Here is a 19,707-nt window from a genome sequence, read left to right as displayed (position 1 = left end):
AGACAAAACAAAAAAAAAAACACAAAGGTCAAATGTGGAACCCGAAAAGGTTCTTGTCACATAATAGGGAAGTTACTAGGTAGAAAAGTGCATGCCATGACATTGAACAGATATCATGACAATTACCAGTTATGGTAAATTGACCTTGTTCTATGACTGGGTTCATCAAAGCCAAGTGTTATCCATTGGTCATTGGTGTAGCATGAAGAACTAATTTCATACCAATGAAAAACTTGACGTGACTTGACATAATGATAACATTAACTTGCCATTAACATGACAAATCTTTCCACTGCTCATTAGATAATCAAAAGAGGCAAAACTTGGACTCCGGACATGATTTGGACCAGATTTGAGCTTTTTTGATATGCTAATCCAATTTTGTTTATTTTTATTAAAATGCAAATTTTTTTTGGACCATGCTATCTACACCGTTCACCATCACTGGGTTACACTTCCTTCCATCGATCATCTCTCGACACCATTTCTTTCAAAAGTACCTTCGCTGACACTTTACTCCTCTTCAAATGGGAAATTCTTTCTCAACCGTGTTACCGTAACATCAGGGGTAGTTCCGATTGAACAAGAAGTGTTAACGACAGGTATGGGAAATGACCTGCCAGATACCAATTGGTGGTTTGGGGATTTGTGGTTAAATAAGATTGATGACCTGCTGTATAGCTTCATGAGTGAGAGAGACAGAGAGGGAGAGTGAGACAGGGGAAAAGCATGGAGACCTTTGTCTTTCTGTTTCCTCAATTCGACTTCTCTGCCCCCAAGGAGGAAGTGTATTTCAAAATGCTCGGCGAGACCGTGTGGCGTGCTACCAGAATGAAAGACAGCCACTCAAGGTATGTTTTTTATTTTTTATTTTCTTGAAATCGTTCAAGAAACAGTTGCCAGTATGGAATATGCAGTCTGTATATAAAGATAATGGATGGCGACAGGTTGGTGCATTGTCTGTGTTTGCACTGCTTAACATTTATCAGAGCACTTTAGCTTGAATCCAGATATCCTGCAGATTACTCAATGTATAACCGCAATGATCTGTAAACACAAAATGACTGAGATGTGTACTTGGACACCCTGTTGTTATCCAGTGCTCCAACGTTTTGCTTGACTGTAGTGGATCTGTGATATCAGGGATAATCCTAACGGTTTGTAAACAGATCTGTTACAAAACCATCGTTACCAAAGTACAAGAGCTTTGTGTCAAGTTGTTCGGGACTCTTGCTTAGGATACAAAGAAAAACTTCTTCTAAAGCTTTTATGAGACTGTTCGACATTCTTTCTTAATTGCAACTTGGTCTTCTGAAAGTCATTTTAAAGAAGTACAGAAATGGTTCATGGCCAAACTCTATCAGTACTTCCCCTTATTTCACTTCTTATACTGTGCATCTGTAAGTCAGCATGGCACACATTACAAATGATTCATCCAACCTCAGTCTGATTAAAACTTGACCTCACATAAGATTTCTGCACACAAAGGTTTGTTTGGATGGTTAAAGTTTTTGTGTCGTACAATGTCAAGGAAATGCTACATGAGGTTCTCAAAGTTTGCCAAGGAACTGTAAATCCACCCTCATGCAAATGTATTTAATTATCACACTGTTAATATATTAGGCTCATTATTTTAGTGTGTGACAGTGAACACAAAGAATTGTTTATAAACTACCCTGTCTATCCCAGCGTTCTACTTTAGTTGTGTAACACAGTTACTGTAACATTATTCAAAATATCGCACTTGTGCAATGTAGCATATAATGTTAGCCAGCTTACTCAGTAGCTTATAAAATAGCACTTGATCCAGCACATCCCAATACTTTTTGTTAATTATTTATTTTTTTTATTTCATGTGTCGACAGCTACTTAATGAAGCCACAAGATACAAAATTAAGGTTATGAAGTTGTAATGTGTGTGTGGGTTATCATGACGTTTTTAATTCACTATTTTGATTGTGTTGAATTAGTAAAAAATATTCAATACCCTCGCCTGTACAGAAAACCTGCCAGTGGTTTGAAGGATATGCTATGCTTACGCTCACATTAATTCCTCACTGCATGAATAATTTTTTTTTATGTACAAACTGGTCCTCAATATCTGTAAATACACATTGGTAGTGGCATAGCATTGTAATTGTCTGCTTCTTAATACATGCAATGCAAGTACAATGGCTTGATATTTGAAGAACAAACAGGTCTGTTTCACCCCCTGGATGAAATAGTCTGCCTCTGCTGGGGGTCCCTGGATTCCACTTTGAGAAATGTCGGTTTCTTTATGGAACTAATAACTTTTCTTTTTCATGCAGAAATAAGGACAAGGACAAAGATAAGGAGAAGGACACAAAGTACAGACTCAGTCTTCTGATGACCAGGTCTGGTTCACATGAAAATGTGAGCCCAGAGAAAAAGGCACCAAGTAAAACCATTGAGTAAGTCCTTTAGACGCACAATATATAGACACTGGCATTTGGCACCATGGACTTACTGATTAAATAAGAAATGCTGCCTTATCTGTGACTTGCAGCATTCCACCTGAGGTCGCTTTGAGATGGAGTGATTCTTTTGAAGATCTGCTGGCACATCCTGGTGAGATAATGTTCATGTTAATGCTAAACAATGAAGAAGCACTAGATCATGGTTGTGTGCAGAGATCCTGATGGGAACTGAAGGGTCAGCTTGGAATAGTATAACAAGAGATGTTCCTGGTAGCTTGACATTTCAAACCAGCCACAGGATTGCTCGATACAGATTCAAGATTTTTTTTTTTATTACGCTCAACAAACAAGTCTAACATTTACTGAAGTAGTCCAGTGACGAGAAAGAACTTCTCTCGATAAACTCTCCAGCACACAAAACCAAGAAGGATCACTTCTGCATTGTAGGGTGACTCAAGCGTACAAAAACGTTGCTTGTTCCAGACCCACATCTCTGAAAGATCTGTTGTAATGACCAAGTTCAATTCCCAGTATCGTCTCAGATCCACCTTGGGCAGAGTTCAGGTAAAAAGCAAATGATTGAATGTAAATAACGTGCTCCTTTCCTGGTTTAGATGGAGTGCAGACCTTCACGCAGTTCCTTCGCTCCGAGTTCAGTGAGGAGAACATCGAGTTCTGGTTAGCGTGTGAGGATTACAAGAGAACAGCGTCCTCCGCCAATCTGCAATCCAAGGCCAAGCAAATGTACGCTGTATTTATTGAAGCCGAGGCGCCCAAAGAGGTATGCTACTGAAACACCCTTTTCGGAACTTTATTAGCACAGACTGGTGTATAACACTTTACACAAATGGTCACCAAACCTGTTCCAGGATCTCCAACCATAATCGTGCGCACCTGACCATCTAATCACTGCCTTAAGAGGTTCTTAATCGGCTAAAAAAGGTGTGTTAGATTTTGGTTGGAGATGAAACCTGCAGGAAGGTAATTCTCAAAGAAGAGGGCTTGTTGACCACTGCTTTACACTTTTCTCAAGTAGGGTTTCTATACATTTGTTTTTGGTGGATATTGGATCTACAAAATTAGACACCAGGAAACGTCACCAAAATTGACTGACAAAATCCAATCCTTAGTTGTTCAATTTCCCAGTTTCCTGGTAACTTACCAAGCTGCACTAACTTTAAGAGAGAGAAAAGAGAGACTGGTGAAGGAATGGCTGTTTATAGCTGCTAGAACATAAGTAATACTTGTTTCATTGGGCATACCATAACAACGTAACTATAAACGGATAAAAAAGTATGACGCGTCATACTTTAATAAAGTGTCAAAATTTTAATTGTCGTTAAATTGCTGTGATATAATAGAAATAAAACATATTTCAGGAGCAAAGTGCAAAGTCCTCTGTCCTGAATACTTTCCCACTGAGGACAACTTACTGAATGTTATATTTGATTAAATGTAAATCAAGAACTTCTGACCAATCAGATGATTCAAAAAAGAATACCACTATTCATGAAATTATTAATGCTGGCCAGAAAGCTTAGTTTAAAACCTTTAAAACCTTCATGGCTTAGTAATTACAGTAAGTGATGATATGAGTTGATTCCTTACTTTAGTGATTTGACTCTTTCGAAACGTGCATCAAACTAAGTCAATATTGATTCGTTTGAGTAACCAGCTGATCCCATCTATGATTATAATTCACGGATCGCAGGTAAAATGAAATTTCTTAAAATCTAAAAACATATATAATAGATTTGAAATAACTATCTGAGTTTTAACGTAGATAATATACAATTGAGCGAATTGCGAATTGATTGGCCAGATTCTATTTAACCCCCCTGTGAGTGTCTCTTATGTATCTGTCTCTGGTCTAGTAGCTGTTCATATAAACCTTCCTTAGAAAAAGCCCCTATGACTGAAAACTAGCGTCAACACGAGCCCAGTGGCTTAGTTTCACTTGTTTTTTTTGGCTAAACTTTGTCGTCTGTGAGGCTGAAATGAAAAGCCTTTGTCTATAGCGTGAGGCGTATGAAAAAAGGCCAGAGTCTCGTGGCCACAAGACCGAAGAGGAGATGTGACCGTGTGGTTTTCCTGCTAGCATTTCACAGCTGGGCCTGCAAACAACCCAACCGCCCTCCCCTCCCTTATTCAGCCACCCACGCTCTTTCAGCCTGAGAGAAAAAAAAAAACACATACAAGTAAGCAGAAGTTACTGAGTCAAAACGAACTTAACATGTTCTTATAGAATCCTCACAACTTTGAAAAACAGTTTGCTCATTAACTGAACACACAGTAACGCTAATGATGCAAAGCTTTCATAGAAGTATAGGCAAGTATAAAACAAGAGATTGTTATGGTATATTCGCATTGTCAAATTTTCGAACTATATATAGTTCTGAAAGCTACAGACCTTCCTGACCTGAAATGCCTTCTGTCTTTCTCGTTTGCATGCATCGCATGCCCCTTTTTCGAATCACCCAAATGCTGATGGGGAAATAGTCATTCAGGTGACTAAATTTCTCGTAATTAATGCTATTATAAAATGTTCTCTGCTGTTGGCCGTACAGCGCGTGAAAGCGCTCTTCTCTGTTTTGGCAATTGTGACTATGGATATTTTGTCAGCCAGTGGTCTAATTACAAACTGAATTCATTAGGCTTCCAAATAAGGTCCAAATCCTGTTCCCAGACTACTACAAATATAACATTTCCTTTTCTTTCTTTTTTTTTCTTTAGTAGATCTCAAACTGTTTTTTTAAAAAAAAGTAGATTTAAAAGCCAGCAAAGGCTAACTATTAAATTATTCAAACAAATTATCATCTTACCATTGTAAATGTGTGGAAATGTGTGCTTAATGTGCACACTTAGGTTTATATTGAACCTTTAAGGGTTTAAGCTGCGGATGGACTATATTGTCACATAAAGAAGTAGACGAAGTTCAGAAAACACTTTGAGTCACTGTGCAGCACCTAGGAAAAGGAAATGGTCCACACCGACATAATGGAGTTTGCTAGTTGGCATGATTATCTCTATTGATTGTTCAGAAATCTCTGCCACTGCAAGATCTAATGCTGACTAATTGCTATATACAAATGGATATATAAAAAAAAAAAAGTCTACACACCCTTATTAAAATGGCAGGTTTTTGTGCTGTAAAATAAATCGTCAGATCTTTTTTTTTTTTTTTTGCCCCTCAATGTGAAATGTAGTGAAAAACAATCAAAGATTATTGAGATTGGAGGTTTTTTGTGAGAAAGCCACCCGTCTAGCAACCCTACACGTTCACAGCCCAGACCTGTAAAGAATATGAGAGATTGCTGTCACATGCACAGAATAATCAGTACTTGTCAGATATTCCTGCAGCTCCTTTAATGTTACTGTCGGTCTCTTGGCAGCCTCCATGGTAAGTTTTTGTCTTCTCCTTTTGTAAAGAACATCCTGTCCTTTGTGAGGTCAGTGTGGTGCTTCATTTTCTCTATTTGTTGATGAAGGCCTTTATACGGTGTTCCATGGTACATGTAATGTTTTGGAAAGTCTTTCATACTTCTCTCCTGATCGATACCTTTGAACAAGTAAGATACCATACATGCTTTGTAAGGATCATTTCATTGAATACAGCTGTATGATAATTACTTTTGAACATGAGATTGAATGTGATTGGTTCATTCTGAAAATAGCCACATCCCCAATTATAAAAGGGTGTGTATACTTACGCAATCAAGTTATTGTAACTTTTTTTATCCCCCCCCCCCCCCCCCCAAATATCTTACTCTTGGATCATTTTTCTTCATAACGTCACATGACATGATATGCACATGTTATTACCATGCTAGTTGTATCCAGAACACTGGGACTGCCTGGATTCATCTTTCAAAGAATAGCTTCCCAGGAAAACAGCGCTCTAAGATATATTGTATTATGTGCTGCAGATTAACATCGACCACTCGACCAAGCAAGACATTCAGAAGAATATCGCACAACCGACGCAGTCATGTTTCGATTCGGCGCAGAGCAAAATCTACGCCTTGATGAAGAAGGACTGCTACCCACGCTTCCTCACCTCAGATATCTACCTGAGCCTGACCAAGAGGAAAGCGCCTCCTGTCATGACCCGGAGAAGGTCTCGATCTTTTGTTTTCAGTGACCGCGAGGATAACGCGGCAGCCTGGTTGTAGCGACTCGACGGCAATTAGTATAATAGTTTCTACAATCGTTAGCTGTGCATCTTTCATGCTCAGTGCCTTGCTAGATGTGCGTCGGACAGTATTTTCCCCCGGGGCCAGCAAAATGAATTGCGCTTAGATTGCAATTTCAGCCAATCGCAGATTTGATCGAATTGATCACCACCAACATTGCTTCATTTGACTGGCTTGATGTATATGCTTAGTGTAAAATACTTACTGGTTTTAGATGTAAATTTAGCAAGATAGTGGGCAGGTAGCTACATACGGGACTGTGTTAACGTCAGCAAGGTAAATATTGAACTTAGACAACGTCAACATTGTCTGTCTACTAGTAGCTTATATTACGTAGCTATCCAAGTTTGCGCTTGTTGTGTCACAGATGATCTACTTAATCTAAAGCTAATAATAAATGGATTTAAAACGTTAACAAACGTATTAACAAAGAAAAACGTCTAATCGATTGGTATTGCAAGGTTTTCTGTAAGGAGAGTTTTACTTGACTATTTTTGCTAAAGGAAGGAGTCTCCAGTACCAGAGCTTTGTAACAGCTTTTTATGGGAAAGTCTTGAAGATGGAGGAGTATGCAGTTTGTCAGTATTATGACAAGCTGTGTTGTGTGTGTGTGTGTGTGTGTGTGTGTGTGTGTGTGTGTGTTAGTTGTTAGGTGTGAGAACGATTGTTTATAGCTGCTATAACGCACGTGATAACTTGTTTTGCGACATTAAAGGTAACTATACAATTCGGGACGTGATGCTGTGGGAAAATAATCAGCTTTGAGGTGGTAACAGTAACTCGAATCGACAATAACATCACGCTACATGACACCACCCTGATGCTGGTTATTTACATATAACAGCACACCCAGAACGGTTTATTCTTTAATTAGAGCAGAGTCACACGCAAGTTACTGTAGCTAATCACAGATAAAGTACTGTAGCCATGTCATATGATTACATTCGCAATTTCCTGCTCATGTTTCACTTAAGCTCCGCCTCTTGTTGTCCAAGGTACTCCTTTCATTACACAAAATTCTGAGATTTCACGGTGATTCGTATAGTACATATCAGTATCACAGGTTGTTTTTTTGTTGTTGTTGTTTGGGTTGTTTGTTTTTAGAATATCTGTTTACAGAAGTGCAAGTATTAAACTTTGACACAGGAAAAACATTTTTCGTGCTATCAAAAGCTTTGTATCTTTTTATGAAAGCAATGCAGACATATTAACGCGCACACAAACTATTTCACTTTCTGTCTATATTATTGTACTACTGTATTATTCCACTCCTAATATGCATATTAGTATTGTTTTTGTTGTTTTTACATTAGGACAGATTCACATTCAAGTACTAATGCAAGCCATGAATTATTTATTGACAAAAACGTTTCCCTTTGCCAAGCGTTTCAAGCTAATCTATTTCTATCTACATGATTACAATCTTTAGCTTTAATTTGTAAATTGTATATACAACCTATGTGATAAAATCATTGTATAATAAAAGCGTTTCTCAATCAACGAGTCACTGAATGGCTGAATGAAGATACTTTTACGTTCGATTTGCGAAATATATTCTGCAAACGAAGATCAGAGTGAACTAAACAGAATATAGCAAGAGTGCGTTTCCCGTCACACTTCTGTATTACAACGTCAATCTCTGAAGAGCTAAATTGTTTTCAATTACAGCACTGTTGTATTCTTAAATGATTAATTTTCTGCAACTGCACCTCTGACAGTAGTGCTGGCTGCAAGGTTTACATATATGCGCTCATTCTAATACCTTATCGTATCTAGAACAGAAACAACTCATTCCCAGGGACGTGTATTCACATAAACTAAAACTAATAATAAACAGACTTTTGAAATAAAAAAATAAAAAAAAAACATGCTATTTAAGAAAGAAAAAATAATTTCCATTAATATGGTGAAACCTTCGCTATTTATGGAGGGAGTCTCCAGTGTCAGCAAAGCTTCCGGACATTCTGTTATTGGAAAATAATTAACTTCTGCATGGTGAGAGCAGCTCAATCGCACCACACCATTGTTGATTATTTTCAATAACACCATGCCCCTAAGTGTTTTATTTCTTTTATATTTTTTGGCATAAATTCTACAGTTTGGGTAAGGAACGGTTTCATTATTCTGTGCCCAAAAATATAACATTTAATTGAAAAATAAATTTAAAACAAACAAACAAACAAAAAAAAAGACATTTCAGCTCTGACTGAAATTATCCATGAACAAAGCCTGTTTCAAGATGGATTGATTTCAGGAACTGTAAAGGAATGAGAAAGAGATAGAATGAGAAATAACAATATTGTCCTCTCCTTTCATTACAGCAGGCACTGTAATCTGTAGATCGTTCAAGATTTTTAATGTGAATAGCTACATGTTCATTGTGTCACACTTGTCCAGTTATAGACTATACATCATGCTGATAGTGATTCAGTACCCACAGAACTGCACCTATGCTAACAAAGTAGTGGTGTAACGCAATGCCACTGTCTGGATCTGGATCTGTTTAGTGCTCCAAATATCCTTATCGGTCTCTGTATTCCAATTTAAACTCTAAACTTGGGGGTAGAAATGCCAGCAGTGTCAGCATGATGTTTGAATTCGGGCTCTGACAGTTCCTCAACCTCAGCTACATCTTTCCAGTTCATACTTGGTTTCAACTAGAGATTTGCAGCAAGGTACGAGTTGCGTCCAGGGGTCCAATCTTATACGCAAATGGCCATTGTGGGTGCAGTTTTTCATTCCAACCAAGCCAGAGCCGCACCTGATTCCACCTGTTTCATCAGTTGATCTTGGCTTTCAGTAGACTCGGGTGTGGCTTCTGCTTTGTTGGAATGAAAACCTGCACACACACCTGCTCTTTCCAGATAAGACTGGACACCCCTGGTCTAGTCTATTAGTCAACTAATACGCTGTGGGGAATAGTCACCCAGTCGGGGTGGGTTTTTTTTTAAAGCAGTGAAGCAGAAGGAAAACAAAGCAACAAAATGTACGAAATGATGGAAATTCTACAGTCAACTGCACGAGACTACACAAGGAAGTATTTTTCTTCGTCTACTTCTTCTTCTTCTTCTTCTTCTTCTTCTTCCTCTTATTATTATTATTATTATTATTATTATTATTATTTCCTTTGCTTTAATGGACAGTGAACACTTTGATATCACTTGGCATGGATTGGTGGAGAGGTGTGAACAAGAATCCCACTCTCGCCTGCTTCCTAAGGAATTCCTTTCGCAGTTATTTTCATTGTCCTTTAACACTAAATAAAACGTGTTCTTTATGGCACTAATAGTCTAGCAGAATTTAAACAGCTGCTTTAGTTATGGCAAAAATTTGACTTTGACTAGTCAAATACTTTTTTGAATCACTGGTTGACTATTTAAAAATGATTAGTCGCATAACCCCTAATTCATAATAAATGAATTTAGTTTGTATAATATAAACAGAAAACTAGGAACCTAATATAAGCCCCTTATCACCCTGACCAGGCAGTTATTAAGGATGAATGAATGAATGAATGAATGAATGAATGAATGAATGCTTTAAATGCATCGCACAGCAGCTCACATTCATATTAATGAAAGCAGACAATGTTTGTCCCACTAGCTTCATATCTGCCCATGTAAATAAAAGCCTCCAGCTCATACAAATTTGCTGTTGTGTCCCATGGAATCCCAGTCCTGATACATACCTCTAGACTCAACCAGATGTCCTGTGAACCTATCTTGCAAGGCTTATTTAAAAAAAAAAAAAAGGATGTGCGCCTATGACCCTGCTGCTGGACCCATGACCCTGTCCTTCCTTGGACCACGTTTGGTAGGTATTAATCGTTGCATAGCAGAAACATCCAACAAGACCTGCCGTTTCGGAGACACTCTGACCTAGCCATCACAATTTGGACCTTGTCAAAGTTCCCCAGATGTTTACGCTTGCCCATTTTTCCTGCTTCCAACATGTCAACTTTGAGAACTGACTGTTCACTTGCTGCCTAATAAATATATCCCACCCCTTGTCAGGTGCCACAGGAATGAGATAATCAATGTTATTCACTTCACCTGTCAGTCATTTGACTGTTATGGCTGATCGTGTGTGTTTTTTTTTTTTTTTTAATTTACTTTCTTGCACAAGGTTAAGGGCCTTGTGCCGCAAGTGCCCAGCCGTTTGAACACAACTTTCTAGTCATAACCACAGAACCTTGGTACAGGTAATCTTAATAGCTGCATTGACTCCTACAGAACTTTCTGGATAATCAGAACTCACATCAGGCTTCCATCACATCCCGAAGAACAATTCAATCCCTCCTCACAGAACAGACTCTCGGCAAATATCAATTATGTATGCACATAAAAGCACGTGGAATACATAAGATCTGTTGTCGGCTCAGTACGGAATCAGGGCCGGAATAACAAGCGTAGCGTTAGTAGGTAAATCTATCACACCCAGATATTACTTTGTCTAAAAAAAAAGGCATTAAAGCACAGATGAAATCTATATTTCATGAGTGAAGCAGGCTTGTGTAAAATATTAATGCTGTAGACAAATGATATGTGTAAAACTACTTTATGGAATCCATTACCAACAAAAATGTCATTATTTCTAAAATATTGGGACGGAAAGCCGTTAAGCATTGACAAGGTGAGATTGTTTATGGTTCAGAATGGTTATTGATATTCCTCACTGGGTCGAGGTATTCAAATAGCGCAATTAAGGTCAGCTTGCAAGAAATTGCATATTTCTACATGTCAGGGAACTTATTGGGTTTTTTATTAATTTTTTTTAAAGACAGTTTCATTAGGACTGCAGGTCAGCCTGCCGACTTATTTATTTGTTGATTTAGCTCATATGAATAAATACAATAAGGTTAGAGGTTGACAAACTAGCGTAATTTGGATATTATTTGTTTCTCAGGGTGACGTCTGAAATAAGCCTGTCTCTTTAATGATAAAACTCTCACATGCAGATTTCTCTGAATTAAAACAGGTCATCTTGTTTAATCTCTGTTCCATCTTGGAAGGCCAGAAGGGAAAAGAAAACGAAGCCGATAAATTGCGCTCAATACAGCAAGCTGAATAATTAGCCTGTTATAATGACCTCGGCACTGAGACACACCATATTATATTACATTCAACCATGCCACAATATCATGCAACATCTAGCACTATATAGATAAATTCTTGATCCTTTACAATGATCCAGTGATATGTCAAGCAAACATCCTGAGCCGGGGTTTATCGCTGAGAAGATGTGCAAATATTTGACTAAACATAACATCCTGAGAAACTATCACCAAATAGAGCTTAAAACATTCCCAGAATTAAAACAAATAACCATTCAGTCTCTCAAAAGTGTCTCTGTTTTGATCCTGTCTCCACCCCCCTCCCCCCCTTCCTATATTTTTTTGTTATCCAACTGCGTTCATCGGTTTCGTGCTACTTCGTGATTATTTTGTCTATTTATACCGTTGTGTCTCATCGTGCTTTAGCTGCCATAAGTCCCTTACCTCTTATACTTCTTGGTTTTTGGCTCAGCCGTGTTTATGATCATGGATTATGCATGCTACGTGTTGCCTTCATGTGTCCTGACTTCCGCTATAGATGTTGACGATGCTAGGAGTTCTTAACAAAACAAAATATAGTATGGTTATGTAAAAAAATTGCATCCTCATCATTATTCATGACGTATCACTCTTACACAGAGAACGGAATAAAGAACAGCATTCAAGAAGTGATTTAATCATTTATTAAAGTTATTAGGTTTTAGTCGTGAATGCTTTATGTGAAATATGAAATAGGTAGGAATGTGTGTGTGTGTGTGTGTGTAATACCCCGTGATGCACTGAAGTCCTGTCCAGTGTGTATATTCTCCTTTCCCTTCCACTGCAACCCTAACCAGGATAAAGCACTTACTGAGTTACTCAAGATGAATAATGAATGAAAAACTGAGACGAATTCAGTTTGTAGCTGTTTGAAAAGTCCTCATATGGATTGGCATATCATGTAATATATAAAAATGTATACTGTATAAGGAATAAAATTCTTGGGGGCATGCTATTATAGGAAAATAATTAGCAACAGGGTCTATTACTGGATATATACAAGATATCTAATACAAATTCATTACTTTGTTTGCTAGCTACTACGTATGCTAGTTGGTTCACAAGCTAAGTGATAATTGAGACATCAATTTAGCTAGCCAGTTAACAAGATATTTAATTAGCCAATTTCATCTATACATGATAATGTTGTTACTTTATTTTTCATGTCTAGTTAGTCATATCGAAACAATGACCCTTTTTTTTGCTAATTAGCATGCTGGATAGTTTGCAAACCAGCTATTTATAAGTTAATTACTTAATTATAGAATGTTTAATGCAAATTCATTCCTGGTTAGTAGGGTTGGCTAGTTAACAAGCTAATTAATTAGCCGACTCTGCCTATACATTACTGTATAATAACACATTATTACTTTACTTTGCTAGCTAATTAGCAAATCAATCAATTAGCTAATTATATTTACACATGATAATTATTACCATGTCATTTCTTTGTTTTTGCTAGCTAATTAGCATGGTAGCTAGCTAGATTAAATTCAATAAAAAAAGGAAATTAATTAATAACTCTTTCTGTGCATACTAATACAACTTCATCAATTTATTTTGCTAGCTAGCTAGTTAATTATATCTAGCACAAATTAATTCTTTTGTTAGCACATTGAAGTGCTAGCTAGTTACAACAGCAGCACAAAAGTTTATTAATTCGCTGGCTATTTATTTTTGTACCTTGTTAGTACGCTAGCTAGTTATCAAGCATATGAATAGTTAACATGCAAATTCATTCGTTGGCTCTCTCTGTACATGATATCAAACACAAATTAATTTCTTAACTATGCTAGCTAATTAGCAAGCCAGCTAATAAATAAGTTATTTAATTAGCCCACTCTGTCTATGCATGAAATCTAAGTTATTCCGCTAGCTAGTTAGCAAGCCTGCTAGTAAACAAGTTATTTAATTAGCCCATTCTTTCTATACATGAAATCTAACACAACAAAAGTAATATTATTTTGCTACCTGGTTAGCAAGCCTGCTAGCAAGCACAACACCAAATTAGTTGAATCTATTCCACTCTCTATTGTCAAAACAAATTCTCTTGCTTGCTAGTCTACAAGCTTCTACACAGTTCCATGGAAATTGAGCATACAAATCTTTGAAATGTCTTTTCAGTGACATCGTGATTGCTGCCAAGTTGCTAGTGTGTTTTATTCCATGGACCCTGATGGAATCAAAATAAATAAATAATAGGACTCCCTGCTACAAACTCGTGTTCTGCAAATGGTCACTTGCATGGTGTGTGTAATGTAATACACACTTTACAGTCATGATGGGCAGCCAATGAGCATGTGCTTAAAACAGGGATTTTGGGATTTTGGCATGAGGGTGAAAGGCCATGGTGGTGGTGGGGGGTGGGGGGTCTTTTGAATCACGCCGAATAGAAATGTTGGCACCCTGACTCGAGCCACGCTCGGTTAAAAATTGAAGGCTAGAGACATAAAGGTTGTGTTATTGCTGGCTTCAGGAAGTAAAGCAGTGTGTGGAAAGGAAGTTGAAAGAGGAGCCACAGCTCCATCTAATGTGTGAGTGAAAAATCATCCGGCATGAGAAAAACGAAAGAAAGATAAAACTGACTGTCTAATAAATCATGAGTAGGTTTTCAAATACCATAAAATTTTACAAGGATCCTCCAGTTTGTTTTTTTAAAGGAATGACTCATCTTAAGTTATGTTTCCTACACTAACACACACACACACACACACACAGGTGTTAAACAAATTCCTAACCAAATTCCATACGCCTCCAACAAACTCGAAGAGGTGGCGAGAACACAATCCCATCGCCAATCACGAATCTGTTTCGAGCGAAATGTATGAAAAACCAAGTTCCTGCGTGAACAATTCTGCCATTTTGATTCTGTCTGCGATATCAGACTCATATGCAAGTGTTGGCCGTGCATAGAGACATGCCATGCTTGAAGTGGCCAAGCCCCAGACAGTTGGACCGAGGCATTCGGCGGTTGTAAGAAAGTGTTTGGTACTCAAGGTTGCGGGGAGAGCGAGAAGGAGTGAGTAAGTGTGACCTGCTTGGCTCCGAGCGCGTCCCTGCCACCTCTTTTGGAAATCAAATTCGCATAGCCATGTGCGGATGATTATGCATGCAAATCACGGGCGTCCTTGTATTTTCCATTGCCTGCAGAAATTTACATGGGCAGGAAGCCTGCTGAGATACGGTTAATCAGCAGAGCTTTTCTGGCTTATGCCCTTATACACAAGATTTTGGGTAAAAATTAAAAATAAACAAATAAATAAATAATTTTAAAAATCAGGCATCATGGACTACAAACGAGTCGAAGTGCACAAGACAAGTGCGAATGTACAAAAAAAAAAAAAAAAAAAAACCTAAGACAGTCGATGTTAAAGTTACGATGTTAAATTGTTAAATTCTCGAAGCTGATTGGTCAGAAGCTATTTTATAAATCAGATTATAGAAGCGCAAGCTGGAATTCTAATCAATCCAAGCACATAATGTTCTAATACATTATCGTTTCTGTAGTAGGTATATACAAGATATCGAACACAAATTCATTACTTTATTTGCCTAGCTAGATAACACACTAGTTAATTAAGAAGGTAATTCAAAAGCCAACTCTATCTATACGTTATAGCTCACAAAACTTTATCACTTTATTTGCTAGCTAGTTAGTATGCTAGTTGGTTCACAAGGTAATTGATAGTTTAGCTAGCAATCAATTTAACTAGCTAGTTAGCAAGTTATTTCAATCAGCTGATTTTATCTGTACATGATATCTAACACAAGGTTATTACTTCATTTTTCATGGCTAGTTAGTCATATCAAACGCTATTACCTTTTTTTGCTAGCTAGTTATTATGCTGGCTAGCCAGCTAGTCATCACGTCAAATTAGCTAGCTAGTTCACAAGTTAATGACATAATTTTAGAATGATAATTAATGCAAATGCGTTATTAGTTAGTATGGTAGCTGTTTAATAAATTTCCTGATAGTATCGCAGGATGGAATTCGAATCACAGGTTTGTATTAATGCACTCGTTCTAATACATTTTCGTTTCTACAGTAACAACTCATTCACTGGGACTGAGCAGCGGATGCGCCACATAATCGAACCCTAATAATAAACAGATAATATTTATGGAAGGAGTCTCCAGTGTCAGTGAGTTTTCCACCACTGGGAAGTCTTCAGGATAGAGCGAGTTTGGTGAGGGAAAGATGTTTATAAGTGCTATAACTTAAGAATAAACAGGAACTAACTGTAAATGTAACCACAATGTTAAATGTAACTATAAATGGATTTAAAAAAACATTGAAAATTGTAATTAATGGTAAAGTGCTGAGATAGAAGATGAATAAAACGTTTCAGGACAGGCTGTTATTGGAAATTAATCAACGTCAGGGTGGTAACAGTGAATCTACTTTGTGCTGGGCCGCATCTCACCACCCACCACTGATAATTTTCCTAGAACAGCATGCCCAACAAATGTTTTCTTCCATACTTAATAAAATATAATTAACTAGTATTAATAAAATATTCAGGTAAAAGGTTCAGAAGAGGGTACTTAGTCATATTGTCACTTTAGTATTGTATGGTTCTATCTGAAACTATATCTCTTTCTATGTGAAGAGTTAAATGCAACTCAACACGAATGTGAATCATTTGAATCATGAATCATTAATGTGAATCATATGAATCTCTGATGTGAATCATTTAATAAAATTCAATTCATGAATATTGCAAGAACTGCACATGACATAATGTGAGTTTAGTATGATTCTAAGTTCTACGTGAATGAGAATCATAGAATTGCTAATGTGAATCACATGAATCATGTGATGAAATGCATGACATATCGTCACTTTAGTATTGTAAGGTTCTGAAACAGAATTAAACAAAACTTAAGTCAACACTAATGTGAATCATGAATCATTAATATGAATCAGTGAATCTCTACTGTGAATCACTTTTGAATACAATTTCATTCATGCATACTACAAGCACTGCATACAACATATTGTGATTTTAGAATGATTCTATGGGGCTATGTGAAACAGGGGAAAAAGTCAACACTAATGTGAATCATGTGAATTGCTAATGTGAATCATGTGATGAAATGCATGTATACTGTATAAGAAATGCATGACATACTGTCACGTTAGTACTGTAAGGGTCTATCTCAAACAGAGTTAAAGACATAAGTCAGTGTGGTTCATTTAATAAAATTTCATTCATGCATATTGCAAAAACTGCATATGACATAGGACAATTCTAAGGTCTACGTGAAACAGAGATAAAGTCAACCATTCATGTGAATCATATGAATCTCTAAAGTGAATCATGTGAAGCAATGTACGCATACTGTACATATGTGAAGCATTATTACAAGAAATGCATACAGCATATCGTGGCCTTCGTATTAAACAAACTTAGGTCAACATTACTGTGAATCATTTGAATCATGAATCATTCATGTGAATCATGTGAATCTCTGATGTGAATCATTGAATATAATTTCATTTATGTATATTCCAAGAACTGCATACGACATATTGTGAGTTTAGGATGATTCCAGGTTCTGTGTGAACGATAAATCAATGCTAATGTGAATCATGTCATATGAATCACTAATGTGAATCATGTCAATCATGCATCAGTTGAAATGCATGCATCAGTTTAAAAAAAAAACAAGTTTTATTCATGCACATTGCAAGAAATGCACGACATACATATCATGACTTGAGTATTATAAGGTTCTATCTGAAACAGAGTCAAATGTATCATTTAATGCTCATGTGAATCACTAATGTGAATCATATGATGAAATACATGCAATATTTAACACAATTTAACTCATGCATATTGCAAGAAATGCTTATGAGTTTAGTATGATAAGGCTTAATAACGAGTGTAAGAGAGAACCTTATAAGACCCAGGCCTTGATACGTAAGCTGTACCACCAAAAGAATTGTGCTAATGCAGTTTTTCTTCTTTTCAGTAAGAAATTTACAATGTTTAAATCTATGTTAAGAAGCAGGTGAATGACGGAAAGTGGAAAATATGACATCGGCATCAGCTGCAGGTTTGCAACGAGCTGAGGCACATGTTGTACAATAGGCAAATTGGAGAAGACACAATGATTTCAACCACACTCCCATTTGCCTACAACCAGATTTCCATTCACCAATTTTAATGTCATGCTTTTTTTGATTCGATTGTTTGATCAATAGCATTAAGGGTACACTGACCAGCCAAATCAGACCATGGCATTAGTAATAAAAGCACTTTGACCAAACTAATGTGATGCTATGATTTCTGAAGAGTCAAATAGATGGGTAGAATGAACTCATGAAGAGTTCGTCTGAGCCCCAGCAGACTTTGAACATGAATTTAATGCATGCCAGCAAAAGCCATGAGAAATATTACAGGGAAAGCTTTGTGTCCAAATTCAGCTTGGTTAATTTGCTATATTACTACTTCCCAAGTACCATAGATATAGGAAATGGTGGAGATAGAAAAAAATCAAGCCTTTAATGTAAAAAAAACCTTTATAGCAATAAGACTTTCTAATTGCCTTTAAAGCAATACAGTTGAATTATTTCTATTTCTAAAAACTAATCAGCATAGAAATTCAATGCTCAAGGATTCCCCTAATGGCAGGTGTATGTGTGTGTGTGTGTGTGTGTGTGTGTGTGTGTGTGTGTGTGTGTGTGTGTGTGCAGGCCGGAGTGTGAATCAGTGCTGTAGAGAAAGTTACAGGAAGGAAATTACTAAGTCAAGTATTTGAAAACATATTCAATAAACTGAATTTTTGAATCTGAGGCACAATGACTCAAATAAGAAGAATTTGAAGCATCATTCTATTTTAGGTAAAACAATTTTTTAAATGGGTGATTAAAGGGTTAAAATAAACACAACCATATGTTGGGTTAAACTAGCTAGGTATTAACTTTTACATATAACTGTACATTTATAAACACATTAGTTCACTTAACTAGTGTGCTTTACTGTAAATAAATATATAATTAGTTATATTTCGTCTGTATTTTTGTGTCAATTTTGCAGTCACTCATCATTGGCTTGGAAAATTTGCCATTCTTATCAAGCTGTGTAAGTGTCCAAAAGGCATAATAATAATAATAATAATAATAATAATAATACAGTTTTCAAGTTATGCAAAAAAAAAAGTTTTCATCATTCATCAAAAGAAGTGTGAAGTGTTCTTATGAACAAGTATTCAGGAATCATTTGTTGTTCGTAAGGTATTATACGCAATATAACTAATTCAATGATATTCCCATTTGAATGAACTATATATGGCCTGACTAATAAAATAAGTAAATATAATTTTATGTTGAATTTTGGACCTTAGTGTAACTACAAATATGTGTGTGTTTTATGTCAGAACATGGTGGGTTGTTTCGTTTTGTTTCTTTCTTCAGGTTTATGTATTCTTGAAATAAACTGAAGAAGTTGAAAATGAATTTTTAATTTTCTGGCTTGCTCAATAGGGATAAATACACACACTTAAAAACTGTATCCTGTGTTTACATGTTTCTGTAAAATTGTCAAATGTCCATTGTTAAAAGCACTATACAAATAAAATTGAATTGAATTGAATTGAATTTTTCACACCACACATTAAAAGACTTGACGCTTTATTCTGAAGTATTTTGTTGAATTACATAAGTAGTAAGCAACAGCTTTTCACATTTGTACCTAACGTTGTAATGAATCACCCTTCATTATTACAATGTCTTTCAAACTTCAGATACGAAATCGCTACCCCCACCCCACCCCACCCCACCCCCCCGGAAAAAATTCTCATGTTAGGCATGGCGTCATCTAGGCCTTAACTTAGATCGGAAGAGGCTTCCCCACAGGTCCTGCGGTGAGGTGTCCCTCCCAAACAGAACTTTGCATGTTCATTTCCATGTCTTCTATTCATGGAGGTAGTCCTGCTCAGACCCCCTCGGCAGTCCCATACACAGGCAGAGTGCGA

The 19,707-nt window shown here is 36.8% G+C and overlaps 1 protein-coding gene across 1 annotated transcript; it reads left to right on the top strand.

The window, feature by feature from the left end:
• Positions 1 to 388: 388 nt before the first annotated feature.
• rgs18 (regulator of G protein signaling 18) lies at positions 389 to 8,121 on the top strand. Its single transcript, XM_053628350.1, has 5 exons — positions 389 to 851; positions 2,310 to 2,432; positions 2,528 to 2,589; positions 3,053 to 3,219; positions 6,365 to 8,121. Exons 1-5 carry the CDS (start codon positions 730 to 732, stop codon positions 6,608 to 6,610), a joined length of 720 nt encoding a protein of 239 aa, XP_053484325.1. The 5' UTR covers positions 389 to 729; the 3' UTR covers positions 6,611 to 8,121.
• Positions 8,122 to 19,707: the final 11,586 nt, after the last annotated feature.

The sequence above is a fragment of the Ictalurus furcatus genome, chromosome 7 (assembly GCF_023375685.1).
Source record: "Ictalurus furcatus strain D&B chromosome 7, Billie_1.0, whole genome shotgun sequence".
Lineage (NCBI taxonomy): Eukaryota > Metazoa > Chordata > Actinopteri > Siluriformes > Ictaluridae > Ictalurus > Ictalurus furcatus.
This window is presented reverse-complemented; position numbering and strand designations above follow the sequence as displayed.

Excerpts from the sequence above, each read along its gene's own strand:
- rgs18 (XM_053628350.1), top strand. The coding sequence starts at position 730 with ATGGAGACCTTTGTCTTTCTGTTTCCTCAATTCGACTTCTCTGCCCCC. Across the intron at positions 2,433-2,527 it reads GCACCAAGTAAAACCATTGA|CATTCCACCTGAGGTCGCTT; the intron begins GTAAGTCCTTTA and ends TGTGACTTGCAG. Across the intron at positions 3,220-6,364 it reads AAGCCGAGGCGCCCAAAGAG|ATTAACATCGACCACTCGAC; the intron begins GTATGCTACTGA and ends TATGTGCTGCAG.